The sequence below is a fragment of the Rhinolophus hipposideros genome, assembly GCF_964194185.1.
Source record: "Rhinolophus hipposideros genome assembly, chromosome: 20".
Classification (NCBI taxonomy): Eukaryota; Metazoa; Chordata; class Mammalia; order Chiroptera; family Rhinolophidae; genus Rhinolophus; species Rhinolophus hipposideros.
The window spans coordinates 34184367-34211000 of record NC_138066.1 but is presented as its reverse complement, the minus strand read 5'-3'; the positions used below and the strand labels follow the sequence as shown (position 1 = coordinate 34211000).

The 26634-nt window shown below is 56.2% G+C and overlaps 1 protein-coding gene across 7 annotated transcripts; it reads right to left on the bottom strand.

The window, feature by feature from the left end:
- Window positions 1–79: 79 nt before the first annotated feature.
- Window positions 80–25803, bottom strand: LOC308488206 (protein AF-17). 7 transcript variants are annotated; one of them, XM_081027715.1, is made up of 22 exons: window positions 25554–25803; window positions 24287–24366; window positions 23746–23800; window positions 23409–23518; window positions 22404–22507; window positions 22056–22149; window positions 19662–19832; window positions 18880–18978; window positions 16196–16409; window positions 15173–15787; window positions 14519–14700; window positions 14207–14315; window positions 13042–13108; window positions 12711–12856; window positions 12008–12205; window positions 11813–11901; window positions 10352–10701; window positions 9832–9922; window positions 8435–8791; window positions 2965–3000; window positions 1929–2048; window positions 80–485 (listed from the first exon to the last, which is right to left on the bottom strand). In XM_081027715.1, exons 1-22 carry the CDS (start codon window positions 25660–25662, stop codon window positions 306–308), a joined length of 3576 nt encoding a protein of 1191 aa, XP_080883841.1. In that variant the 5' UTR covers window positions 25663–25803; the 3' UTR covers window positions 80–305. The 7 variants fall into 7 exon arrangements, with proteins under 7 accessions (XP_080883841.1, XP_080883840.1, XP_080883835.1 ...); XM_081027709.1 differs by lacking the exons at window positions 80–485; window positions 1929–2048; window positions 2965–3000 and adding an exon at window positions 4030–7845 and having other exon boundaries at window positions 8435–8881; XM_081027711.1 differs by lacking the exons at window positions 80–485; window positions 1929–2048; window positions 2965–3000 and adding an exon at window positions 4030–7845.
- Window positions 25804–26634: the final 831 nt, after the last annotated feature.

The following is a 26634-nucleotide window of genomic DNA, read 5'->3' as shown; positions in this document are numbered from 1 at the left end:
CCTGTGGTGCCCCCAGCCTAGGTTAGGGTCCAGAGCAGGAGTAGGCTCTGCCTCACACCAGTGACCACAAGAATACCCCTCCAGCCAGACATGTTTAATGACATCTCCACCAGTAGGTGCTGAACCAGGGGCCTGTTCCTGGCTGCCCCCGACTGGAAATCTCAGGTTATGGGGAGCGAGTCTTTTACAAGCCAACTGTGGGTACTGGGGTCCCTGGATGGTCCTTTCTTGGGCTTGGCACTTACTTTCCTTTCCCACAAAGGAGGTGTCTGTCAGATGCCTGGGGCTAGGCAGCAGCTACCCACTCAGAGTGGGGAGCCCACTTCTGCCTGCTGTACCCGCTCACTCCTGTGCGTGCCATCACAGTATGGGGGCTTCTGAGTGGCCTTGCAGGTACATAAGGCCACCATGCGGGTCTCCTGGGCCTTGAACTTGAGTGGGGAGAGGCCAGTGCGTTGGAAGAAGTGGGAGCCATCACAGAAGGGCTGGTGAGGGAAAGAAAGAAGTTAGAAACCCAACCCCACCTGCTGGTGCTGGGCAGGTCCGGGAAGAGCTACACACCACGGTCAAGGCTCAGGCTACCGAGTGACAATGCCAGGGTTCATTAGTTTACCTCTCATACTCGTATGTAATGTGAGGGTAATAAGAGTCGAGTTGTCCCAAGGAAATGAATAATGGTTATTATGCACTTTGCACGTAGTAAGTGTTCAGTAACTGAGTCATTACAGTATTAGTCTCCAGGACACAAGGACAGAATTTTCAAGGTGAAATGAGACCTTGGGTATCAGCAATGTTACACTGATAGGTTGTTTTTTGTTTTTTTCCAATGGCTTTCAGTCTCCATTGGTTCATGAAACTCATTTCCATCCCCATAGTCTGAGGTAAAACTCTGGATAGGGAGAACCTGCGTGCATCACAGGACTTTAAAACTGGAGTATCAATTTTTTTGGCTCCAGGAAACAACGGAGCATATTATAGGGAGTGGATGTTAAAGAAGACAGGGATATCCGATTGTGAACTGGCTGCCTGGTGCCAGCATATACTCCCCGACCATGCAGGGAGGTGTTCAAGCAGAGACTGGGTAATGGAAACCAAGGCCCAGAGAAGTGCAGTCTCTTGCTATTAGTGGGCTTCTTGACCTTCGGGTCAGGGTGGGACAGGAGAGATGAGGGGATATATGCAAATAAACATCAGCCACCAGTTCCCAGAGGGCAGGAGGCAGAGAGGTGAGGCCACACTACAGCTGGCATTCCCTTAGCTGCTCCATCCTCATGAGGGCTTGCTCAAAGTCCAATCAGTGGCAAAGTAGGGCTGCTGACACCATGCCACACTTCTTGGAGGAAAACAGTTAAGAGCTCAGCTCAGGAAGGAAAGGCGTCCTGGAGGCTAAGAATATGTAGCAGGTTCCCACAGGATGAGAGGCTCCTAAGGCAGAAGGGAGAACCAGCTGGGAGCAGGCAGCCTGGCTGAGAAGACAACAGGCTGTGGCAAGCAAGCAGGCAAGTCACATAACCAGGAAGGGGCAGCGGAGCTGGGCAGCGTTCCCAATGTGGGGGTCCTAGGCCTGGGAATCTTTGGCGCAGATGCTTCCCGGAAGGAGCAAGGAGGGAGAGAGGTGAGCCTCTCAGTGCTTGGAGTAGAAGCCTGGAAGGTTCCTCTGAGGAGGAGGGAGCACCAGAACAAAGTCCAGAATCCTGAGCTTCACCCATTTAGCTGTGTGACTGAGTTTCTGTCTCTAGGCTCATCTCAAAGCTCAAGGCTGTGGATGGTGCCGGCCTAAAAGTATTCTTCTACCTCCAACCTCCCTTATCCCTTTAGGTATGTGTGGGGAAAAGAGGACCCATCTTGAGCGGAAGCTCCCAGGAGACAGCCTGCTGTCCCAACCAGGGGTGTTATATGTCAGTGGGAAGGGGGGGTAGTGGTCTCACCTGCTTCTTGCTACGGCCACACACACACCACCTGTAGGTTTTCCCTGCTACCAGCTCCAACTTGATAGGTGTTTTCAGGGCCACCACGGACTTGGCTGGGGTTTTGGGGAACCACTTGGCCTGTGGCGGGAAAGATGAAGGGCCTGGAGTCAGCCCAGACCCTGGAAGTGCTTTCCTGCCTACGGCCTTGTCCAGTTTCCCACTGGCCCTGGCTTGTGGCAGATGACTTCTGCGGAGGCTGATCTGATGCCACGCAGCAAGGATATTCCTCCCAAGACACCATAAGAGCACTGAGCTCAAGATAGGGAAGGGATTTCAAGGAATTCAGGTTTTGGGGTCCAGTTGCCTTCCCTTCAAACCCTGGCTCCACCTGGATGCTAGAGAGGGGAGGGCCAGGCTCCTGACAGCTTGTGGGGACAGAGGTAGGAGTGCAGTTTCCAGGCTCTCACCCTCACGTGGAAAGGTGCTCACTCGGGTAGTAAATGGCCATCAACTGTGATTGGATGGCCATCAGCTGTGGCTAGTTGGCCGTCAGCTGTAACTAGTGAGCCATCGGCCACTAATATAACTGCCGTGGCTACACTAGCAGAGAATGGGTGCTAACAAGATGGTGGCTGAGCTAGCAAGCGTGGATTGCAGGGAGGCATGGAGTATAGTGGTATAACTCCCCTATCTATGGCTCCGTGGGTGTTTCTTTTTGGCCTCACCATATTCTGCGTTCTTATGTGGGGTGTGGGAGCCTGACACCCTGCATGACAGCCCAAACAGACCAACTGCACCTGGGGCTTGGTTTATCAGGCACCACTGTTCCCAGCGCAGAAGAGTAGCTCCCTGCCCTGTGCCCTCTGGTCCAGCCTACCTGCCCTGAGCCATCTGGAGGTGGCTACTGGCAAGGCATTCTCAGGCGAGAGTCCCGGAAGCAGGGCTGACCCTTTCTGGTTCCATTCCCTGGTCTCTACCTTTGGGATCTCAGCCTGGTTAACGGGGACCGGGACGGCGCGGGGGAGGGGAAACGGGGTGGGGGCGGGGTACTTACCAGCCAGGAGGAGATATCACGCCTCTGGTTCAGATTCTGCAAGACACACAGTCATCACCAGACGGTGGTTTGGAAGCAGAAAAATTAAGTCAATAGAAAGAAGCGGAGAACTTCCAGAGGGAAGTCATCTGGGAGGGAATAGACAACGTAGGGCCGTAGGAGAAATGAGAGGGTGAGAAAATGGGTCACAAGAGGGGAAGGAGAGTCGCTGGGGAGGTGCTGGCACGCAGCAAATGCTCAGGGACGGCTGCAAAGCACTAGGCGATGCGGGACTTGGGGACGCTCAGCGGAGGGCAGGGGGGCGGGGCATGGGAGGGGGCATTGGGCAAGGAGGGGGGCGGGGGATGCTCACCCAGGCCACCCGTCGCAGGAGCGCGCCCACGTCGCCCATACTGGTCCCCGCCGCCACGCCGCGCCGGCTCCGCCCTGCGCCGGGGTCACCTTAACGTTTCCCCCGCCTCCGGGCCAACCGGGCCCCGCCCCGGCCCGGAAGACTCCGCGGGGTTCCGCTCGGGAGGGGGTTGAGGGCCTGCGCTGTCCGGTCCAGCCCCAGCCGCCGGAAGCTAAACCAAATGCCAGCCCCGCAGCCTCCTCGGGTCCCCTGGGGGTGTGGCTGGGGCTCTCCGGGAGCCCCCTCTCGTACAGGCGTGTCTGCGGAACGACCCGCCCGCAGAGCATCGCTTCGCGTTTCCTTGCCTGCACCTCTCAGGCCACACACACCCTCCCACCACCCTTGTGAGTGAGGACCCCCCTGGGAGCCGTTTGCTCCTGCAGAGTCTATGGCAGCGTTTGTACAAGTGCTGTGCGAGTACATCTCATCACCTGGGGAGCTTGTTTTTGAACCGATTCCTGTCGGCCCGGGCCTGTACATCACATCCTTGTGGGAGGGGCACAGGTATCCGAGCGCTCAAAATGCAGCCTGGGTATTTTGTTCATTCTGGTGACCTATTATTCTGAGTGCTTGAAGAAATGTAAGATTGTCCCCCATTCCCTCCCAAGGCTCCTACAGTTGGCAGGCCACCTCCCTTTCCCTTTAATAAAGCCAGACAAAGCAGGGTCTCTTCCTTTTTTGTTTTTTGTAAAACATTCTTTTATTAAAAGAACAAGTGCTGTATACGAACTGCCCTTCGTACAAATAACATCCGTTATACAAAGATACAAGATCCGGGTTATGCACAATTCCAGGCTTGGAGGTGGCAGGGGGGGGGGCATTGCCTTTTGGGTTGAGGATATAAAGGAGGTTTTAGAAAGAATGAAAAAGGAGCCCTGGGTTTGCAAACTGTGGCTTTCCCTCCCTGCTCCCCTAGGAAGGGTCTGCTACATTGAGACAGGCTGGGATGGGGAGGTAGGAGTCAGGGTTTGGTTCTCCAGTCTCCCCACCTAAGTCCCAAGTTGGGCTGGAGGAAACAAACAAAGGGCAATGGAAGGCACCCCACAGTCCCCAACTTTTCAGTAGATCAAGTCAAAGTGGTAGGGAGCTGGACACACTTAATGGGATTGATGTGGCTGGAGGCTGCCCCATATTGGGCCCCACCTTCTTCCAAATTCCCAATGGAAGTGACTTGAATCCCTCCAGGCACCTCTCCCCAGGAAAATAAGTTGAGATAAAGGAGAATTGGGAGCAAGCTGCCTACCCCTAACTCAGGCCCACCACACACCAAGGAAGATGCTGGAAACTAGCAGGGGGAGACAGCCTTTGAAAACTTGTCTGCATTTCCAGTTTGGGAAAGGGAAGTGTGGCGATTACCCTTCCTCAGGAAGGAGGGTACCCTTCCTGGCCCCTGGCTCTGGCTCCCCTCACTGGTCTGGGCCCTTCCTAGGAGTACTTCCCTAGAACTCAGTAAAAGATGGCAGGTGTGTGCTCATCAGCCTCAAGGTAAGAGCACCTGGAGGCAGTAGCAGACCCAGGAGCCTGAGGGAAAAAAACTCACACACAGGAAAAACTTTTCAAAAGCAATCTTTAAAGTGTCATTGTCTATGAAGAGGATCCATCAGCTCTGAGCTAAGACAGTGCTACATAGATACCCTCCCACCCTGGGCACAGCCCTGCACTCACACGTCACACACACAGCGACAGACAGACAGCCCATGGAGGCAGTGCAGTGGGAAGGGAGAGTGGAGGACCAAGAGGCCAGGGTCCTGAGGGCTGGTCCCCTACCCCTTTGAGGCTTGGAGGTATCACCTGTGAAGTGAGGAGCTGGCTCAAACCTTTAAAGACAGGTCCCTTCCAGCTCTGACACTCATGCACCAGTTGTGACCTCAAGACCAGACAGCAGCTCTGCATGCATACCCACTCATACCTCCGAGCTGAGGGTGATGACACACGAAGCTCCACTCTCATGCATTTTCAAACTCCACTTCTGCCCCACAAACCACATCCTTCCGCTCCCGTAGACAGAGATCTATAAATCTGCATCCCTTCCCACTCCGCATCCAAATTCATCCTGGAAAAAGGGACCAGACTGGGAGAGGAGGGTGAGGTGAGTATAGCCATCCCCCCCATATTGGGAACCTGATCCCTCGTGAAGATCTCCAGACCTTTCCTAGTAATATAAAGCTCCCTAAAAGGTGGAAAGATACCACCATTCTCCTACACCGCCCCCCCCAAACCCAAATCGAGGGAGAGGGACAGCACCAATCCATATGCAGCCTAGGTCCTGTCAGTAAATCTAACCTGACAATCAGCTGCTGCACCCCAGCCTGGGGAAAGCTAGAAAACAGACTCTTGGAGATGAGAACCCCAGACTCGTGGGGGCTGGGAGGGAGGGCCTTGTTTCCAGTGCACTAAATCGTTTAGACCTCTCTCTCTCCACCACAGCAATCTTGGGCGGATTTACTTCATCACCATCCAGCAGAAAAGTTGACTTCAGCTCTAAGTGGGCGGGCCTTGGGCAAGGGCGTGGGTGTGAAGGAATAATTCTTTTAAGAATCTCAGGTTATTATTTTTTTTCAGTGGTTTGGGGGCAGGGAGTTAGAGAGCTTAATAGATGAAGATGAATAAAATGCTGAATTCTATAATTTCTTTCTAACTGATATTTAGCATTAATAAAAAGTGAGTATTTCTGAGGTCATCACAACTGCATCTCCCCTCCCACAAGCCCTTGCAAGTGCCTAAGAAATTGCCTCTGAAGGAGTCCCACCCCCCCTCCATTATCAGCTCCCTAACATCTTACAAAGTCTTATCAACAGGAATATTAATATTATTTTCAGTATCAGAAAAAAACCAGTTGAGCAGCACAGGCAAAAATATATCTGCACTACATTTCTGTCATTGCCAAAAATATACACATCTTCTTTGCTTTATTTAAAAAAAAAACAACCCAACAACAACAAAAACCCAAACAGAAACACACACACAAAAAATCCACACATGCAAAGAAACTGACAAGACATGAGCATCAGGGAAAGCTGGAAATGCCTTCTCCTGGCTCCAACCCCAGTGCAACTGAAACACAGACACAGGCTTCAACCTTGCCCCTCTCCTGGCTGTCCCACCGGCCCTTGGGCCTTTGTCACCAAAGGCTGCGGGCAGGTGGACTCTTCAAGGTGAAAATTTAAGTGTTGCCTACTATACGCAGGGGGAAATAGCTGGTGGGTGAAAGGACAGTTAGGTCAGCTTAAGCTTAAGTCTCCCCTGGTTGGTGGGGGTGGGGGTAGGGTGCAGGAAACAGGCTGGCTAATTCTGGGAGGGAGGTCTTCACTAAAGAAAGTGGCACTTTACCCACCCCTGCCCTGTCCCCCAAACCCTGGAGCTCCCCTGTGCCAGGAGGCATGACCAACTACCAGTGGGCGAAGGGGAGCTCTGAAAGGGCACTGAGACCGTGTGGGGTCTGGGGGAGGGAAGGCAGGATATTACCCTGATTCAAAGCCCTCAGCCCCCAGTTACTCTCCAATATTGGAGTACTGTTCTGGTTTTTGTTAACCATTCATGCCCCGGAAAGGGACCAAAGTTGGTGAGGTGGGGAGGGTACAAACAAGAGCTGGGAGCCTCCCCCGCCTTGAGCACTACTCCACCCCTGGCCTCAGCTGCTCCAGGTCCAGGGGGAGATAGACAGACAGACACACACGCAAACGCACACACGCTCTCTGAGTCAGGCAGCTCCATCTCCCCACCCTCGGCACTCCTAAATCCAATAGTGCAAACAAGGGGCAGGGCACCCAGGGCGCTGGAGCTCCTCCCTGTCCCCCACCATCCCATCACTGCCCACCCCCACCGAGTGGGGGGGGCTTGGACAGAGTTTGAGGCCATCCGGCCCCTTCCTCAGCCCCCTAGTCTATGGGCTTTTACAAGCTCAGCTTGTGACCCTTTTTGGGGGGCAGCGGAAGGGGACTGGTGAGAAACAGTCCAAGGGATCCCTCCTGCCATCTGCCCAAGTTGGGAAGAAACTGCAGGTACAGTAGGACCACCCCTTCTTCTAAGATTTCTGTGAAGGGGCAGGCCCAGGGCCTGTCCCCCCACTCTCCCCACTCAAGTGCTGATCCATTTTATGTGGCAGGTCCATCCAACCCCCCACTTATGCTGTGGCCCGCTTTGCTCTCTGGGGGACCTCAAAACATTTGCTGAGAGTAGGGGCTCCTAGGAGGACTGAGAGCCTGTCCTCCCTCTGAGCCCCTCACAAAAGGTTAGTGCAGACGGGGGAGGGGCCAGATGGAAGGAGCTCCTCCCTCTCATCTCAGTCCTGAGCGGCCAGCCAGCATGTCAAACACTCCCCAGGTCTCAGCACGTGCTCTAGGCCCAGGCTCTCCAGTGTCTGGGCGCAGGTGCCTGCTCCAGGTTAGGCCCTGAGGCCAGGACTGCCCCCTCCACTTTAGGGGGGGTCAGGAGGGCTATGGGTGGATTTAGCCTTTTTCCTGGTTAGCTGAGGCTCCTTTGTCAGCGGTCTGGAAAGAGAGAAAGGGAAGCTGGGGGTTTGGTAGGTATTTGGTCCCAAAACCCAGTTGAAAATAGCTCCCTGGGTTAAGAAAGCTGTTGTAGGGTACCGTAAGGGAGCCCCGCTGAAGCTCTTGGACTGGGCTCTGGTGGGTCCACACCAGGGTCAACTTGTTGAGGGAGAAGTTGCCCTGCACAGGGGTGCCTGGCTAAGCAGGCTTGTGCCAGCCCACGCCAGCCAGCACCCCAAGCTCTTGCAGTCTGCCCTCAGAGGAAGGAGGGAGGGCCTTTCGGGGAATGGCCCACCCAGAGCATCAGCTTTTTCTAATCGGTCCACTCAGAGAGGAAATGGCCTTTTCAAATTGTACCCAGAGGAATGCTGTTTTCTAATTGGTCCTTTTACTATTAGTCCATGTTCAGAGTGTATCTTTCTTGCATCTACAGGAGGGCACCCACGTGCTAGCAGAGGCCCTGGCATCTGGAAAGGGTGCTTTGCTGACCTAGGGGTCACTTCCTTCCTCCTGATGGTGTACCTTCTGATGTTCCACCTCTGCCCATCCTGGAGGAGGAGGACAGAATGGCCCAGGACCCCTTACTCACCCCTCCTTTGGGGCCACTGCCACTGCCGTCTGCCCCCGACAGGCTGAGGAAGGGGTTGGTCTGGGCAGTCAGGACTGGAGGGCCGCCTGCTGCTGCTACTGCTGCGGCTGCAGCTGCTGCGGCCATGAGACTTGTGCTGTTGCCGAGGGAGGGAGCCACCAGGGCTCCGGCAGGCAGCAGGGGAGGGGCAGATGCTGTGGGCAGCAGGCCGGGCGTGCCGGCGGCCAGCAGCGGGGCGGGGCTTCCCGCCAGCAGGCTGGCCACGGGCAGCTGGGGGCCCCCGGCCATGTGCAGCCGCTGCAGATCCCGCTTCTGCTGGGTCTGCTGGATCACCTGGTAGACAACGGTCTGCTGTTCCTGCAAGTGGGCCCGACGGGTCAGCAGCCAGTGGTCCCCGCGGCCAGCTTGCCCTGCGTGGCCGGGGTCCCACCCCGTCACAGTGGAACCCTGAGGTGGGAGACCTGGGACATAGTCAAGGTTCTCTTGTTTCTAACTCCCCACTCTGGGCGTCAGTCTCCCCATCCGGGCAAGAACGTGGTTGCAAACCGCCAGCATGTCAGCTGGGGCACTACAGGCCAAGCACAGGGTGTTTACACCCCTGGCCCCACCCCCATTACTAAAGCAGCTCCTCAGCCTCCGTGACTACGACCACAAATGCCCCCAGGGGTGGTATGACTAACTCAAGTTGAGAAACACTAAACTAGGTCAATAGTGTTCAGCTGCCCCTGTTTGTTTCTTTTCATTTAAGATTCTTTTATTTTTGCTTTGAGTAGGCAAAGCATTTTCAGTGTTCCAAAAACCAAAACCGTATGTCAAGGTTTATCTTAGAAAATCTGGCTTCTACCCCTGTTCCCAACTGGCCCCTATAGACAACCAGCTGAATTGGTTTTTTTCTGTCTCTTTCTAATTTTTCTTTATATAAAAATGATTATTTTTTCAACTCCTCCTTTTTGAAAGTCACAAGTCCTTTCTCCAAAGGAAATCTTAGCAGAACCCAACACATAAGACAGACCCAAAAGGGACTGCTCTGATTGAGGGGGTGTCACCTGCTCAGCCACCTCTCCACACAGATTCTGAAGGCTTAGACCCCCCTGAAGCTCCCTGGGGCAGATTGGAAATGCTCAGTAACTGAGGACTCACCGCCCTCCACACCTGCTCTCAATAGGATGTGACTGGGGCCACTACAGCATCCCTTCCCCAATGCCCAGGACCGAGAGCAACCCTTCTCCCTGCTGTCCCATAAGGGACGCCCCAGAGGCCAATGCTCCGTAGGTGCCCAGCCCGTCTCACAGGTGTAATCTCAGCCCAGCCTGGGGCTGCCCTCCCTCCCCAGGCTGGCCTAGCCCCCGAGACAGGCCCTTCTGGGAGGTAGGTGGCCTGTGCAGGGAGGGTATTACCGGGGTCAGCTGGGGGGAGGCAAGGAGCTGCTGGAGCTGTTGGAGCTGCTGCTCTTGCTGCTGCAGGAGGTGTCTCTGCTGCTCCGTTAGGCTGAGGTAGAGGGACAAAATACAGACCATGGGAAGGGACAGGGAAACACTCCTCCCTAGCCCCCCACAAGTTCCCATACTCCCGCAGACCCAGGTGGAGAGAGGCAGGGATGTGCGATTTTAGTGACCTAAGAGAAACAGACTGAGCTCAGAGAATATAGTGGGAAGGAGACAAGTTAGATGGAAGAATTTTCCCAAAAGGAAAACCTATGTTGGGGTATAAGAGATAATCAGACGATTTTGTCCCTGCAGAGTTGCCATCCATAGGGCACTTACACCTGGGAGTACCTGGGGCCAAGTGGTGACTAGATTCTATATCCTGTAAGACTGGAGGACATTTTTCCTTTGGGGGACTATGGGTGTTTAGGGGGAGTCCCTCCCAGAGCCAGCCTCCTCCCCGTTCCCTTTCCCAGGCTGAGCTCTCCCTCACCTGTTGAGACAACCTGGCAGCTGCAGCGTGGGGGCCCCGCCAGCCTGGCTCAAGCCCGCAGGGTTGGGGGCGGCAGCCCCATTCAACCCCCCCAGGAGCCCATTGAGGGGCAGGGCCCCGCTGCCCGCCAGCCCCCCCAACAGCCCCTCAGCCATGGGCATAGCCCCCAGCCCTGCTGCCCCGGGTGCCCGGCCCAGCCCGTTCTGTGGCTGGGGCGGGAGCGGGGCAGGGGCCCCCGGCAGGGCCAGGGGCAGAGTAGCAGGGCTCTGCTGGAGCAGGGGCAGCGGTGGGGGCGTGCTGTGGAAGGACAGCGACGAGCTGCTGCGGCTGGGGCAGCCTGAGTGTGGGTCCTGGGGAGGGAGGGGGAAGGGAGGGGTCAGAGGGGCAGGGGGCCAGCATGACCTTTCTGGCCCCCCGGCCCAGCACCCGTCAGCATTCACAGAGCACAGCCACCCACATCTCACCCCCAGGCAGAGCCACCCAGGAGGAAGAAGCAAGGCCCAGGGCTTAAGGCTAAGAATCCAGACTGTCTTCACAAGTCATGACTACAGGCCACTTCCTGGGGGCGCAGCACCCCTCATCATCCTTGTTTGATACTGAACATCGATGATGATAGTGAGCATCTAGTAAACCAGACCCGGGGTTCAGTGCCTAACCTGCACTGTCTTATTATTCCCGTTTTATAGGTGAAGCCCTTGATTCTGAGGCTAAGTCACTCTGCAGACAGCTGGAGTAAAAGGCTCAGGTTCACATCCTATGTCCATAATTCAATGGCCTGGAAGGCTTCTCTGCCTCAGTTTACTCACTCAAAACATGGGGGTAACAGTAGTACCTAGTCCATAAATACCTATTCCATAGTGAAGACTAGGAGAACAAACCAATACTTTTAAACATCTCAGCACAGGACATGACAAAGGGCAAGAGTGTAATTAATGTTAGTTATTATTGCCCAAGTCACAGTAAGTGGCAGAGTGAACAAGAAATAATAACTACAACATAACAATAGCAACTGCTACCCCAACCATCACCAATTGCACAGGAATTCTTTTGTGTGAGGCACTGTAACAAACCCTTCACAAATACTTCTCACAGAGGCCTTGACTAACCACCTGATATGTACAGAAGAATCCTGAACCCCCAGCCTTTCTTCACAGCCTTCAAATTATTTCCATCTCAGCACTTTTCCGGGTTTCTAATTATTGATTGTATTCTGAGATTTAACCTATCTTCAGGAGCAGGACTCTGGCCGTTTTGCTCACTGATTGCTTGGCCAGTGCCTGGCACTAAGTAAACACCTCATAATTACTACTTATCTAAAAAATGAATGAATGGATCAGTCAACCCATTGCACAGCCAATCACTTCATTGGGATTGGCTCCAATACAGGGTGAGGTGGGATCAGGAGAACCTTGTGACTCCCATCTCCTGCTCGTTCCCAGTGTCCCTCCCTGTGGTGCCCACCTCGGAAGACGTGGATAGCGAGTTGTCCAGGCCAAGACTGTTCTTTCCCGGGGGGCTCTTGCTGGTGCTCAACGAATCGCTGCTGCCGGCTGAGGGGGGGGGGGATCAGAGAAAGAGATCAGGGGCTAAAGTCAGGGCTACTTCCTAACCTCCGGCAGAGGCCCCCACTCAGGGGCTGGGTAGGATCACACCTACCTTGGGGAGGCAGGCCATAGGGCCCAGGGACAGGGCCGTTGGCGGCAGGCAGGACGGCAGGTAGAGCGGGGAAGGGCACAGAAAGCTGCACGTTGAGAATCTGCAGCCGCTCCTTCTTGGCCGTCAGGCTCAGGATCTGCTCTTGAAGCCGCTGGTTTTCCTTCTGCAGAGCGTGCAGCGCCTTCAGCATCTCCACTACTGCAGAGCAAGGGCGAGAGCTACTGAGCCCCACGGGCCTGGGGAGGCGGGGCGAGGGCGGGGCCAGATGACCGGAGGCGGGGCCTGGAGGGGCGGGGCCTAGCGGAGAATATCTAAAAACCTCTGCAAGACAAGGCGCGGGCTAAGCGAAGGACTCAGGTGAGCTGGGGAGGCAGGACCTGGGGAGCCAGAGGAGCGAGGACCAGGAGCAGGACCTGAGGCACGGTTTCGAGGCCTTCTGATTGGCAGGGAAGAGGTGGGGGAAATTCGTGCTTAGTAAGGTAGGGACCAGCAGGCCGCGAGGACCAAAGGCGGGGGACAGAGAGGTAGGGACCAGGAGCAGGGCCTAGCAATGATTAAAGGTAAGGCTGAGGTTGGCAAGAGTTAAAGCTGGGGCAGGGCCAAGGGGCGGAACCTTAAAGACGTTTAGGGACTTCGGGGAGAAGGGAGACCAAGTTTGGGGGTCCCAGAGCAGGTCTCCCAGCCCTGCGCCACCCCTTCTCACTGTTGACGCCGGCCTCGCCATCGCCCTGCTTCTCCAGCAGCTGCTCCATGTTAGTCGTCCCGGGGGCTGCTGGGTCTAACTGGCCGCCCCCGCAGGGTGCGGACGCTGTCTGGTCGAAAAGTGCAGGAAGGCTGCTGATGGGGGACCTGGGGCCAGAAGGGAACACAGAGCTCAGGCTTTCTTCACGCCCTCACTCGTCTCCCTCTCTTCCTCCTCCCCCCTCCGGGGCTCCAGTCATCCCCTTCTGGACCCCACCCTTCCGTCCCTTCCTCCCATTGTCCCTCCAGCCCCGCTCCCAGCCCCTCCCCCAAGCCGCCGCCCCCTCCCTCACATGGAAGACAGACTCTCCTGGGGGGAGGTCCCCCGACATCGGAAGCTGCAGTCCTCCAGGTCTGGCTCTTGGAAGGAGAAGGGGGGCAGGGATCAGTGGGGAAAGGGTGCGGTTGGCCTCAGTGTCCCCGCCTATAAGTGGGTGCAGGATCTGGGGCCTTGCCACAGATCCCTTTCCCCAGGATCCCCCAACCCCCGTCTAGCAGTTACATATGCCGGAAGGCGCTGGGAGTCCCGGTTTGGAAACCCGGTCCCTTGGAAGGTAAAGCCATAGATCTGGTCTCCATCCCTTTCTCTAGGCAGAAAGACGCCCGCTGCCTAGCAACTTTCAGATCCACCTCCCAATTCTTTCCTGGAAGCTTCAGAGTTATAGAAATTTGGGGATAGTCCTGGGTTGAACTTAGACCTGATCCTTGCTCTGTGAACTTCGTCTTGAAACTAACTTTTGAAGTGACTGTTTTGTGGATTAAAGGTAATACATGTGAAGTGTTAACCTGCATGCAACAAGCCCTTATTATAGTTATTACAGCGTTTTGTATGACTTTACATTCATTAACTCACAAGTTGGACGGCAAAACCTTTGGCTGGACCACAGAATTCCGATTTGGGTTTCAGTGGAAAAAGTCACCCTACTCTCTCTCAGGTCTTTAATTCTGGAATCCGATTCGGGCCCCTTTAAGGCCTACTTGAATTGGTTGACGGAAGGTAGACTCTGCCCCCTAGACGGCCAGGTGGTGTCTCTGCACCAATCTGCTCTCTGGGATTGGTGGCGTTGACTCTCCAGGAGAGGGTGGGGCGCTTGTGACCCGCCCCTTTAACATCTAAATACCTGTAGAGCAGGTTGCCCAGCTCCTGAATCTCCTAACCGCTGATCCCAAGGACTCACTAAGAGGCAGCAGGGAGCTATGCTGTGGCATTAAGAGAACTGGGCTTGGAGTCAGGGGACCAGAATTTGAGCTCTGGCTCTACCTTTCTCCTGTGAGACGGTGTAGTAATTCTTCCCTGTACCCTGGTTTCTTGTGGGTTTTTTTTTTGGTAGGGTGGGCAATGGCCAGAGGGAGGGGGCAGCCCGAAAGCCCTCCCATCCTTTTTGGGGTGACATGCAGGTGATGGGTGCCCCTCAGGCCTTTGGGAGGATATGGGCATGGGGTCAGAGACTCACATACCTGTGTGGCTGCTCTCTGCTTGGGTGAGGAGGGGGTTAACAACACCCATGGGGGTTCCAAAGATGTGGGTAGAAGGGAGGCTAAAGGTAGAGCCAGCCAGAGAAAACACCTGAGGGAAAGGAGGCAGAGTCCGGCCTAGTGGTTATTCTTGGATCTAGGGCACAGGGGTGTTGGGGAGGAGAGGATCAGAGAGAGGGAGAAGTTCTGGTGGTGATCAAGCCCAATCTCTCAAGTTCCCATGGAGCGCTGGGGTCCTTGGCAGCCTGTCCCCCACCTGCCCAGGGATGGAGGAGCCCAGGAATAAGGCCTCACCTGAGTGGTGGAAATAGAAGCAGAGGACGAGGGGAGGGTGCTGGTGAATGGGGAGCGGCTGAGCCGGGGCAAGGCTGAGGTCCCTGGGGGCCCCAGCAGGCTGGAGGAGAGGGGGGTGCTGCAGACAGCCCGCAGCATTCCGCCACCGTGGGAGATGGGGTCCTTATTACTGGTGTAGATGCCTAAAGGCACGAGGAGGACACAGAGGGAAGCGTATTATCACCAGTCTCCCAAATCCCTCCTCAGTCAGGTGGCTGGGGCAGCCCCTCCCCAAGGAGAACAAATCCCCTGGATCTGGCCACATACACACCAGTCTAACCCTCTTGCTGCAGAGATGTCACTTCTTGCCTGCGTGACATTTGCTAGACAGGACTGCTGATTACATTGCCCTTCCCAGGCCTAGGGAATTCCCAGCTTTTCTAATACACCAACCAAAACTTCCTAAGTTCTACTGACAATCTAACCCAATGTCTCCCACCACAACATGCAGAAGGTAGGTACAGGGAGTGTCTTGGAGGTAACTGTCACCTCCATCCTTTATCTATCCTTTGGAGCAGTTTCTATCACAGTTCCTTCTAACTGCATGTTTATGTTCTGTCTCATCACTAAACTGGCTGGGCCCTGAGATGCCCTCCATCCCCAAGGGTCACTAACCTGCCCCTAGCAGGGGGGACTCCAGGCTCAGGCTGGGCAGGTTCCCAGAAGGCCCAAAGGTGCGGGAGGCCAGACCCCCCAGGCCGGAGCTAACCAGGGAACCTCCGGAGAAGGGTGAGGCAGCAGTGGCGGTGAAGCCAGCCAGCTGGGCACCAGGCAGGGCAGGAACAGCTGGGCCCCCAGTGCCCTCTTTATTCCGGCTGCCCTTGGGACGGCCTGGCCCATGTCGGCTTCTCTTGCTGGCTTTGTGCTTCTTCTCCTTCAGTCCTGTCTCAAGGGTCTCCTCAGCAGGCACAGGGGCAGCGCTCAGTGTGGGCATCCGCTTGTGGGTGCCTGCGGAGGCCCCGGACCCCGAGACGTGGGGAGACTTATAGTCCCCAGGGGATGGGGCCCGGGCCCGGCCCGAGCTGGAGGTGGTTGTGGAGAAGCGCATGATGGGCCCAAAACCAGAGAAGACCACTTTCTGCTCAAAGAGGTCAGCCTTGGGGGGCTCGGGGGCTGAGGGAGACGGGGGTGCTGAAGGGGTGGGAGCTGTGGGCTTGGAGTACTTGTCCTCCTCTGGCTGCTCCAACTTGGGGAAGGCAGAGAAGTCAGGGGAGCTCTGCAGGGATGAAACTGCACAGAGGGAAAATGGAATTATAGCTGGACCCCAAATCCTTCGCTCCCTCCCACTCCCAACATGCAACAGTAGGAAAGAGCTCCAGTCAGGGGATGGGGAAGCCTGGTTTCCTGTCCCAGCTGTGCCACTGTTTCTGTGTCCTGGGATGAGTGACCCCTACCACTGCCCCCCAGCTTCCCCACTTATGACAAAGTGGGAGGAGAGAGTTCCAGCTCAAGAGGAAAAGGTTGAGCGGAGCGTTTGGAGACGTGTAACTTGGTGGGGATACCCCATCTTTAACACGAACCAATTTAAGAAGCAAATGAGATGCAAACCAGTATGCAAAGGCCCTGGCTAGAAAAATGCTGGGCCAAAGGCTGTCCCACTCCCGGCTGCCTCCAGGAGGCTCACCTGCCCACACTCACCTGCAGGCTGGAAGGGCCCCCCAGAGGAGGAGGAGGAAGAGGAGGAGGAGGAGGAGGCGGAGGTGAAACTGCTCACACCTTTCCCACTGCTCAGCTTCTTCCCCTTGTGACTCAGGCTATGGCTGGAAGACTTTTTCCCCTTCGAGTCCCTGCTGCTCTCAGAGGCCTCCTGAGTGGCGGCCTCATGGTGGGAAGAGGAAGCAGCTGAGGAGACCTGAGGAAGGAGGAGAGGGGAAGGCTGACGCCAGCTGCCTGGGCCTAGGCTCAGCTGGACTTGCGAGTGGAGCAGGAGCACACAAGACTTGGGGCTCTACTGGGAGTCCGGAATGAGCTTCAGGAAGGACTTTGGGGCAGAGAGATGGTGGTGAGAGCCCACAGACCAGGGCGATGGGGAGGCAGCTGTGGAACATCTGGGTGTGAGGAGAGGGGAGCGCTCTGAACCCAAGCAGCTATCTATCCTTCACGTCAGGCAGGGGAGAGATGAAAATGGTCCCCGAGTCTGTACGGATGTACTCATCCGTTCATTCGTTCAGGAAATACTTAGAGGGATCCCAGAGGGATGGACTTGTGCTGGGAAGTGGTGTGGGCAGCAAAGGGCCCCACCTTGGGCCCTCCAGTCATCACCACTCCCTCTCTGCTCACCCAAAGCTGCAGCCACCTGGGACTAACACCCCACATTCCCTGGCCACTCCGTGCCCTCCTAGACAATGTTAAGCTTGCACTGCCAAGTCCTCTGCCAGCATAGCCTGTCCTTACTCTTCCTGGAAAATGTCTCATCCTTCAAAATCCAGCTCGGAAGTCCCCTCTTCATGAAGCTACTCTGGATACCACGAGTGGTACAAGTCACTCTGTCCTCTTATTTCCAGGGCACCAGGTACCCACAGCAGCCATGTCAATAGCTGCCACACTGTACTGAATCATTGTCCCCATGTCTGAGGCCTCCAGTAACCTCTCTGAGGGTGGTACGGCAGGGGTTGGTGAAGCATGGGCTCGGGGTCAGGCAGAACAGGCTGTGAGCCTGGCGGGCTCTGCCATTTACTGCCGTGTTTATATTACATGGTCTCTCAACCTCACTGAGCTTCAGTGTCCTTACAGGGCTAATTATGCCTATTGAGAGTTCCGAGGAGCATAATGCCAGATACATAGTGTGTGGTCATTAATGATGATTCTGATGGCTGTGGCTGCTATTAATACACTGCAGAGACGGTGTCTGTGGTGGTTAAGTAGAGGCCTTCAAGCCAGACAGCGTGGGTTCAAATCTTGACTCCACCATTTGCTAGCTGTGTACTTTTAGGCAAATAACTTTTCTGTGCCTCAGTTTCTTCACTGATTGAATGGGATTAATGAAATACCTACTTCATTGGACTATTTGGGGGATTAAATGAGCTAATCCCTACGCTCTCCTTCCATCCCGTGTTCTAGAAGAAAGGCTGGCATATGGTGAGTGAGTTAGGGCTTCATATTAACTGCCAGGGATGGCGCTTTTCCTTCTAGTAGAGACCAGGTATTTAGCAAACATTTGCTAAACCAACAAATGCCAGAGGGAGGATGGACGAGAGAATGAGAGCCACCCTGCTTTGCCCTCCTGGGCGGAGCCCTTGTCTCCTCTTCCTTTTTTGTTCTTTTCAACAGCTGGAGTTCTGAAGGGAGCCAGATGTGGTTCTGAGAGCAAGGGAGGAGAGGGACTCGGGGGAGGGGTAGCTGAAATACTGGGGTGGACGGAGAAGGAAGGGCAGAATGCTCCAACACGTCCAAGGGGACACCCAGCCATGGGGCAACTCCCAGATCTCTGGTCCTCTTTCCATGTGCCTGCAGGTCCCTGGGAAAGGTCAGAGGGCAGAGATGACAAGCTTTCCCAGGTGAGTCCTGGGAAGCAAGGCAGGGAGAGGGTTACTGGGACAGTTGTCACAGCAACATCACCCTGGAAACATGATACCTGAGCCTCCTGCTAAGATGCCCAGAGCTCTGCCAAGCTCCTGAGGCAGTGGGGGTGAATGGGGCAATAATGGTGACAGAAGGAAGCAGTTTCTCCAGGCCCTTGTTCTCCTTCCCTGGGGAGGGCTGGCTGGAAGGAGGGGCAGAGAAGGCTGCTCTGGCTTGGATTAGTGACCCTGGCCTCACGTAGGGCATGCCAGTTGCTGCCCATTTCTGGAGACAGGCCTGACACATACCTTGCCCCTACTGGGAAGGTGGAATGAGTGGGGAGTTCAGTTGTTAGAGGTGTGTCCCCCAAAGTCTGTCCCACACTTTCAGCCCCTCCAACCTGCATGGAGTGGGCTTTTGGTTATGGAACAGGCTCTGGGGGTCTTTCTGATGTTGGGGAGGGGTGAGGGGGAAGGGTCCTCTCTACCTAACTCTGGGGTACGGGCCCTAGAAGCTTGGAGAACTGGCCTGAGTACTGTACCCGCAGACAAGAGCCCAGTGCTGAGGCCGTGTCTGGACAGAAGCAGATGTGAACATCTGGCAGCCAGCAGACAGGGCGGTACCCTACCCTGCCCCCGCCCTCCTGGTTGGTCAGGGATCCAGGGGCTGAGGAACACAGGCCCCTCCTAGGCTGGAACAGGAGAGTAGCGGGGGTCGAGGTGGGGTACAGAGGCACATTAACCTGTAGCTGTGAGGAGTGTCCAGGTCCCTGGCCCACCTGCCCCCACCATGGCCATCCCTCCTGGGTGTGAGCAGCGTACCTTGTCAGCATTGGGGACCATGGGAGGGGTGAGGATGCTGGGGGGTGACTCAGGCCGCTTCTTGTGCTTCTGTTTAAGGCGTTCCTTGTCCTTTCGACTCTGGGGAAGGAGAGGTGACCAGATATTGGTGTTGGGGACATTTGGGGGTGAATATAAACATGACATGTTCATGTGGGGAGTGGACTCTTCTCAGAGATGGGTTTTGTGGCCGTCATCTCTCCCTATGGAGAAACAGGGGGACTTTGGCTGGACAGAAGTGGCTCAGGCAGGTTCCTCTGAGAGCCCAAGGCCCTCCCCCTCCTCCTCCCTGCCTGCTAAAAATAGCCTGTCCCATTATCACACCAGTGACACAGAGCACCACACACGTGAGCACGCACCTGCAAGGGTGTCCACTCAGGACATGGAGCTGTGCAGAGTAACGGGAGCTGGGCACACGGGGATGTATGGCATGAGGGGAAGCAGGCATGTACATTTACAAGGGTGGACTGTCGTGATGTGTGCGAACGCGCAGGGCCATGTGTTAGGAGCTTTGGGGACACTGTCATGCTACGGGGAGCACACTGGAGGAACCACACAAACACAGAGCGCCTCAGGGAAGCCAGGAACTCGCCTCACTCTACAAACCTCACATGTTCCTTCCTCAGTCCCTTCCCAGCTCTCAGGGGCCTCAGTGGAAGAAAGGGTGCAGGTCCCAAGGCCCTGGGGGCACTTCGTGGTGGCTTCTTGAAGGAGGTGCATGTTTATGAGTGAGGGCAGGACCAGTAGAGGGAGAAGACTTTTACCTTCTTCTGGCCCCTCTCGTGGTGGGAAGGGTGCTTCTCCTGCTGGGTGGGTGGCGAGGATGACCGGCTTCTCCGGCCGGTGATGAAGCCACTGCTACCTCCCCCGGTACTGCCTCCTCCTGCTCCTGCTCCTGCTCCCCCACCTCCCCCGCTGGTGTGCCGAGAAGTCTTCTGGGGAGAGAATTGAGAGAGAGGAGCTGCCAACCTCTCCTGTTGTTAGTTTAGGGAAAGGTTCCTGAAGCTCAAATGATCCTGGGGGCCAGTCCCCCTGCCCTGTCTGGCACTAAGAAGAACCTGCATCCTCAACGATATTCTGCTCAACAGAAGGGCATTCTCTAGAGCTTCCCCAGCTGGCCTGTTCAGTGCAGTTTTGGCAACTGAGGCCCAGAAGAGCCAGGGGTGTTTTATGCAGCAAGGCATGCTGGAGGTAGGAGTGGGGCCCAGGTCCTTACTCTCCACCTACCTCTTTCTATGGTGCCCTCTTGGCCTATTTCAGGCAGCCTGAGCCATGGCCCACGCACCTCCACCTCTTTCCCAGGGATAGAAGATGTGAGGGACCCTTGTGGGAGCCCCTGCACCCCTGCACTCCACACTCCATCCTCCCCTCCAGACACTTTGCTCCAGCTATCAGCCCTGCTCCCTTGTTCCTGGCCCTCTGACTCCACCAAACACAGTTCCTTCTGTCCCAAAGGACCTGCTGTCCTTAAGAAAAGGGGAGGAAACATCCACAACGAAAACCCAATGACCTCTGTGCTGCCCCTCCTCCCAGCCAGGGCCTGCCCCCGCCTTCCCTTCACTGCTAATACACTGCCCAGTCTGATGGCTTCCCCTGTCCCCGACTTGCAGCTGCTCCCTCTAAGGTCACCCACTACCTCCCAATTGCCAAACCCAAGGACTCATTTCAGACCTCGTCTGACCCAATCGCCCTCCACGCGATGGACACCGCTCCTATCCTGCCAAGCCCTTAAACTCTCCGCTTCATGGTGCCCTTCACACCCTACCCTGGTGGGCAGCTGGGGCTGGCACTACCACCCTGTCTGGAGACCTGACACCCACCAAACCTACACATTCCCCCATGGCGTGTCTTACAAAGCACACAGTTCCCTACCTTGTCCTGAGTCATCATCAAACCTTGACACCAAAGTGACCATATGGCTTACGATCCAAACCAGGACACAATATAAAATGAAAGGGGTAACTATGAATTATTCCACGAGGACAAAAGACACAAACTGGGACTGTCGGGGGAGACCAGGCCAGATGTGAATCCTACAGCAGCCTGTCGCGTCCTAGTCACAGCATCCCCAGGGGCTCACGCCCCACGCACCTAGCATGGAGAGCCTGGCTCCTATATGCCACCCTCAACTCCTCCTCAGCCGTCCCGACAGGTAGGCAAATCTACCTAGAAACGGTTCTGAGTCCAGCCTCATCCCTCCATCCCCCCCTTCTCGCAGCGGTCTCCCAGCCGCCAGCTCCGGCCCTTTGGATCCAGCTTCACAGCGCCTGCCAGGGTAATCTTCCTAAAAAACAAATCTGATCATGTTACCCTCCCACTTACAAGCAGCCTTACAAGCCTGTGGCCTGGGGGTGAGGTCCAAGCTGAGCTCCCAGTCAGACTACAGCCTACCTCTCCAGGACACCCCACAGCTTCTACAACACGTAGGTCTTTCCACGAATATGAGACAGGACCCCTACTCAAGTCTCTCCTTGGGTCCCTGAAGCCTGGGACAGAAGCAAGCCCAGCTGTGGCCCTGCCTGAGCTTTTCCACCTCATCTCCTGCCTTGTCCCCACCCAACACCCTGTTCTGCTGCTCACACAATGCTCCTCCTTTCAGAACGAGGCCCCTGCCAGTCCCTCTGCCTGGCGCTCCTCTCTTTGCCTGGCAAGCTCCTGAGGAGCTTGCAAATCAGACTGCCTGTTCTAAATCCCATGTACAAGGCGAAGTGACATAACCTCGTTGGCTCTTAGCTGACTCACCTGTAAGCTGGGAAAATACAGTACACCTAGTTTTTAGGGTTGTTGGGAGGATGACACAAAGTAACACACGTAGAGAGCTTAGTCCAGTGGCCAGGGCACAGTGATCCCCCCACCCGCATGTTGGCTCTTCTGGTTCCCACCTCCACCAGCTTTTATGCGAACTCTGTTTTGAAGCCGCCCAGACTCTGACGGGCAGAGTCTGAGCTCTGTCTTCCGGGAGGGGCCGCTTGGTTCAGCTGATTCACACCCCTCAGCCTGTACTTCAATTTCTTCTTCACCCAAAGAAGAGATCCTCAAGGGCAGGGACGAGGCTCCTTTCCTCTGTCCTCCCAGCACCGGGCTCCAGCCTGGCGCCGAGCCCATGCCCTCCACACCATGGCTGACGGACCCACTGACGCCTGGCAGAGGCAACTCACCATCTTGCTGAAGTGGTATTTGCAGTAGCCGCAGTACTTGACATTGTCGACCTCCAGCACTTCTTCTTCACACAGCAGGCCTGCCATTTGCGCGCTAACCAGAAAGGTCAGATTGAGAAAGGTGTGGCCACAAACCAGACCGGCCTCCTCCCTTCTCTGCTCTTGGACCCCAGCTGGGGCAAAGCGAGGATCATCCAGGGAAAGCACTGCCATGATCACCAGAGACAGCAGCTGGGACGAGCCCATTTGGCGGGAATCCATGGCAAACATGGGAAGGGGTGGGGACAGCTGGCCTGGGATCCCAGAGAACCCTGGAAGGGGAGGCGTGGGGGCAGGCAGGGGTCTCACCAGGTGACATGGAAAGCTTGTCGACATCCGTGGCGGTTACAGGTCATACAGGCTCCTGAGGCTGCCTTGCTCTCCCGGCCCTGTTCCTCGCAGATGTAACACGTCTACAGAACACACAGAGTAACTGTCTGCTCTTCCCTTCTACCTGAGGGACCCCTCAATTCCGTCCTCTCCCCATGATCCTAAGTCAGTGCTATCCAACAGAACCTTCTGTGACGATAGAAACGTTCTATATTGCACTGTCCAATACAGTAACTATGAACCACATTGGCTACCGAGCACTTTAAATGTAGCTTAGGAACTGAATTTTGAATAGTGTTTAATTTTAATTAACTTACATGGCCAATGTGGCTGGTGGCTACCGTAATGGATAAAGCAGTCCTTGCATGGTGAGCCCTGTAAGGCCAGGGGCAGTGTCTGCCTTGCTCACTGATGAGCTGATTCCCACCCTCAGTTCCTTCTGCCTGGAACCCGGAACCCCACCCTCCTCAAGGCTGGCTCCTTCTCATCTCCCAGGTCTCAGCCTAAATAGCTCTTTCCTTGATCACTTTATTTAAAGGGAGCCCCCACCCCCGAGGTGTTCTTTATTTCGGTACCTTGTTTACTTCACAGCACTTACCACAAACTGCATGTACTTTATTCACTTCTTTATTAATATTTAGTCTTCCCACATAAGAGTGTGAGTTCCATGGGACAGGGAGCACATCTCTCTTGAACAACACTGAAAACTGCACCTAGTGGTCCCTTGCCCCAGGTTTGGCACATAGTCGTCACTCAGTAAATGTGTTCGTGCATGAATGAATGGACTGCTTGCTAAGGTCTACCCTGTGGCAGCACTTAACTCCAGAGCATGAGCGTGTCTGTCAATGGAAGGTGCCTACCCACCTCCCGAGTTCCCTGAAAGTGTCGGCTGGAGAGAATCAAATTACACTGGATGAAGAGAAAGGTGGAGGCACCCAGCTAGGGAGGGGATTGGGGGGGGGGGGCACCATAGGGGCTGCTGACCTTGTTGAAGCGATCATGAGGCACATACTGCAGCACGATGGGCTCCATGGTGAGCACGTTGGCAAACTGCACCTCAGGGATGTAGAGGGCACACACCACGTGGGCCCAACCTGGGACAATGCGGGGCTGGCCTCAGCTGCCATGGCAAGCCCGAGAACCTGACCACTCCGAGCCTCACACTGGAGACAGTCCCCTCATCCATGGCTTTCCCATCAGAGTCCAGTGCCAAACAGGAAGCTGAGTCCCCCCACCCCCCTCCACCCCGCCTTCCCGGACCCTGCTCAGGGTGCCTCGCTGACCTCAACAGATGAGCCCTGGAGCTCAGGTCCCCCCTCACCTCCATTGTCAGTCCTCTTCAATGCCCCGTCTTTGTGTGGGCACAGCTCACACCTCTGCCAATGCAAAGGGGCATAGGAATTGAGGGGAGCCTTTCCAAAAGAGGGTGGGTGATCTGCTGAGCTGGACCCCCCTGAACACATTAAAAGGGCCCCAGGAGGAAATGATAAGCTGTCTATGCGGGAATGGGTAGGGGTATAGAGGAAACAGGATTGGCCACGAGTTGGTAATTGTTGAAGATGGATGATGGGTACATGAGATTAGTCATAGTATTCCCTCTCCTTTGGTACAGGTTGGAAATTTTCCATAATAAAAAGTTCAAACAAACAAGCAAACAAGAATAAAAGGTCCTGAGCCAGAGGTAGGGTAGAAGGAGGGATGAGCTGAGGGAGAGATGGGGTTGGTGATAGGTGTGCAGGAAACAGGAAGTCCTGTGTGACAGTCCCACCCCAGCCTCAGCCTCAGCCTCAGAGTACCCTAGCTTAACCCGGGGAGATGCTCAGGTATATGGGTTGGAGGGGGGAGGGGAGTCTCAAACTTACCACCCTGGCTGCCCGCTCCTGAGATTCACATTTCCGGCAGAACCAGGGTCCTGTTGGCACCTGGACGATGCCATAGCAAGCTAGGGGTGGGGAAGGGGAGTCATGGAGCAAATGTGTCAGCAGTGGCTTTTCCCAGAGTAATTGGGAGGTCACTCTAAAGGACTAACTAAAGACAGTTCCAGTGTGGGGGGCAGATGCTGCTCCCACTAGCTAGCCAGCAGGACCACAAACAATGCCCAACAGCAGAAGGCCAGCCTTCAACCACACAACCAAGCACCCAAGCAGGGGCAGGAAGCCTGAGTCCTTGACCTTAAACTCTAGACCCTCCCCCTGCGCCCTTTCTGGACCCAGCCTCTACCCGAGATCACCCGGAATAGAGAAAACCAGAGGGGCAACATTTACAATAGTGAAACCCAGGTTTTGTTGTTATGGGGGGGAGGGTGTCATTTCTTAAAGGGCCAGTCAGGGAAGAGACGGGAAGTTGGGGGTCCAAGAACCTCATCTTCTACCTCTAACTATAACAAGAACAGGTCAAAAGTCAAAACTGAGGGCAGGTGCAGTGCAGGTAACCTATAGCAGAATGGCAGGAAGAGCCTACAGCGACAGCATTCGGGCAGTCCCGGGAAGGGGGAAGGCAGCTGGCTGTGCCCGACAGGCGGGAGACACCAGCCTGCGCCCTCGGCAAGATTCCTCAAGGAGTTAACTCCCGAACCATGTGCTGCTGGGGGAAACTCCAAACCTCCCTCTTCTCCATTCCGGCCCCCGGCACAACCTCTCTCCCATCTACAGCTCTTCCCCGGAGGATTTTAGGAGTCCCCTCTCCCCTGGGACCCTTCTCCTCCCTTCTCAATTCCGCTCCTCCCAGTATCCGGAAGAGGGAGGGGGGATGACTCCCCCTTGACCTCTCCTCTGGGAGCCTGGACCAAAATAACCGGGCAGGAGGGGACACCTCGAAGGTAAACATTCTGCCAGCGGCCCCGACATTGGCGGTGTAGAGCGCGGAGAGTGCACTCACTGCCCCCTAGACTGTCCCCAAACTCCCTCAACTTGGGGTGGGGGGCGCGGGACTGGAACAATAGGCAAGAAAACAATGCCTGACCGGGTCCTCCAGGACCAGGCGGGGGGAGCCCCCCCGACGCCTCCCTTCCCTTCAGGTGGGGTGGGGGAGGGGCGCCCAAACCTCGGGAGGTCTCCGGAGGGCGCGGCCCGGGGCGCCCCGCGCACACCGCCCCCGCGGTCCCGCCGCCCCCCGCGGGCCACCCCGTACCTTGGTGGACAGCCACGCTGCACGCGTGCCCATCACAGTAGACCAGCGGGTTTTCGGCCCAGCCCCTCTCGTCCGAACATACGCAGCAGCCTCCTACCATCTCCTTCATACTCCCATGAGCTCCCTCCGGGGCTGGGGCGGGGGGCCGGCCGGCGGGGGTCGGGGGTCAGGGGGGGAGGGAGGGAGCGGGGGGCCGCGCGCCTCCTCGCTCCCTCCTCCTCCTCCGCCGCCGCCGCCGCCGCTTCTTTTCTTTGCCTCCTCCTTCCTCCTCCTCGGCGTCCTCCTCCTCCTCCTCCTCCTCCTCCTCGCACGCTCTGTCTGGCCGCCCCCCCCGCCGTGCTCTCGCCCTCATGCCCCGACGGGCCCCCCCCAACAATGAGACCCGCGCGCCGGGCTCGCCCCCTCCGCGCCTCGTGCCCAGTTACCAGGGCCGCCCGGCTTCCACGCAGCCGGGGCCCGGCGGGGGAGGCGCCGAGTGGCACATCGCGGGCGCCCGCCCCGCGCCACCCGCTCACGCGCCGCCCCCCTGGCCCCCCTGCCCGGCCGCGGCAGCCATGGCCGCGCGCCTCCGCTCGCTCGCTCCCGGCCCGCCCGCCGCCCGCGGCTGGGTAAAGTCTTAGGTTCAGGGAACAAAGCCTGGCTTGGTAGGGAGCTTTTCGCTCGCTTACTCCGCGCTAATTTTTCCTTTCTTTTTCTTTCGGTGGTTCTCGGTTGGCGCTCCTGAGCCCTCCTTGTGCCTTGCCCTTCTGTCTCGGCCCCCGGTCTCCGATTCTCCAGCCCCCTCCGGCCAAGTCTTCCTCTCTGAGGCTGTTTTTCAACCCCAAGGAAACTTGGGAGTGGAGAGCAGGGAAAGGGGCACGGGAGCAGGAGGACCCGCTCGCCCCTCCGTGTCTGGGGGCTCTTTAGATGGTCGCTCAGGGGCTCTTTCCTTGGAGGCCCTTCTGGAGGGTGGACACTCACACGCAGAGGTTTGCTCATTCAACAAGTATTTATTGACCTCACTATGTGCAGCCTCTGGATACAACAGTGAACAAAACAGGTATTCCTGCCCTCGGGGAGTTTCCGGTCCAGCTCACAGACG

What these genes read in the sequence shown, in the direction of transcription:
- LOC308488206 (XM_081027715.1), bottom strand. Translation starts at nt 25,662, where the DNA reads ATGAAGGAGATGGTAGGAGGCTGCTGCGTATGTTCGGACGAGAGGGGC. An exon ending in CTCATGATCGCTTCAACAAG is followed by an intron (nt 22,508 to 23,408) that starts GTCAGCAGCCCC and finishes TGTGTTCTGTAG; the next exon opens with ACGTGTTACATCTGCGAGGA. An exon ending in CTGCCAGGTTGTCTCAACAG is followed by an intron (nt 9,923 to 10,351) that starts GTGAGGGAGAGC and finishes CCTCTACCTCAG; the next exon opens with CCTAACGGAGCAGCAGAGAC.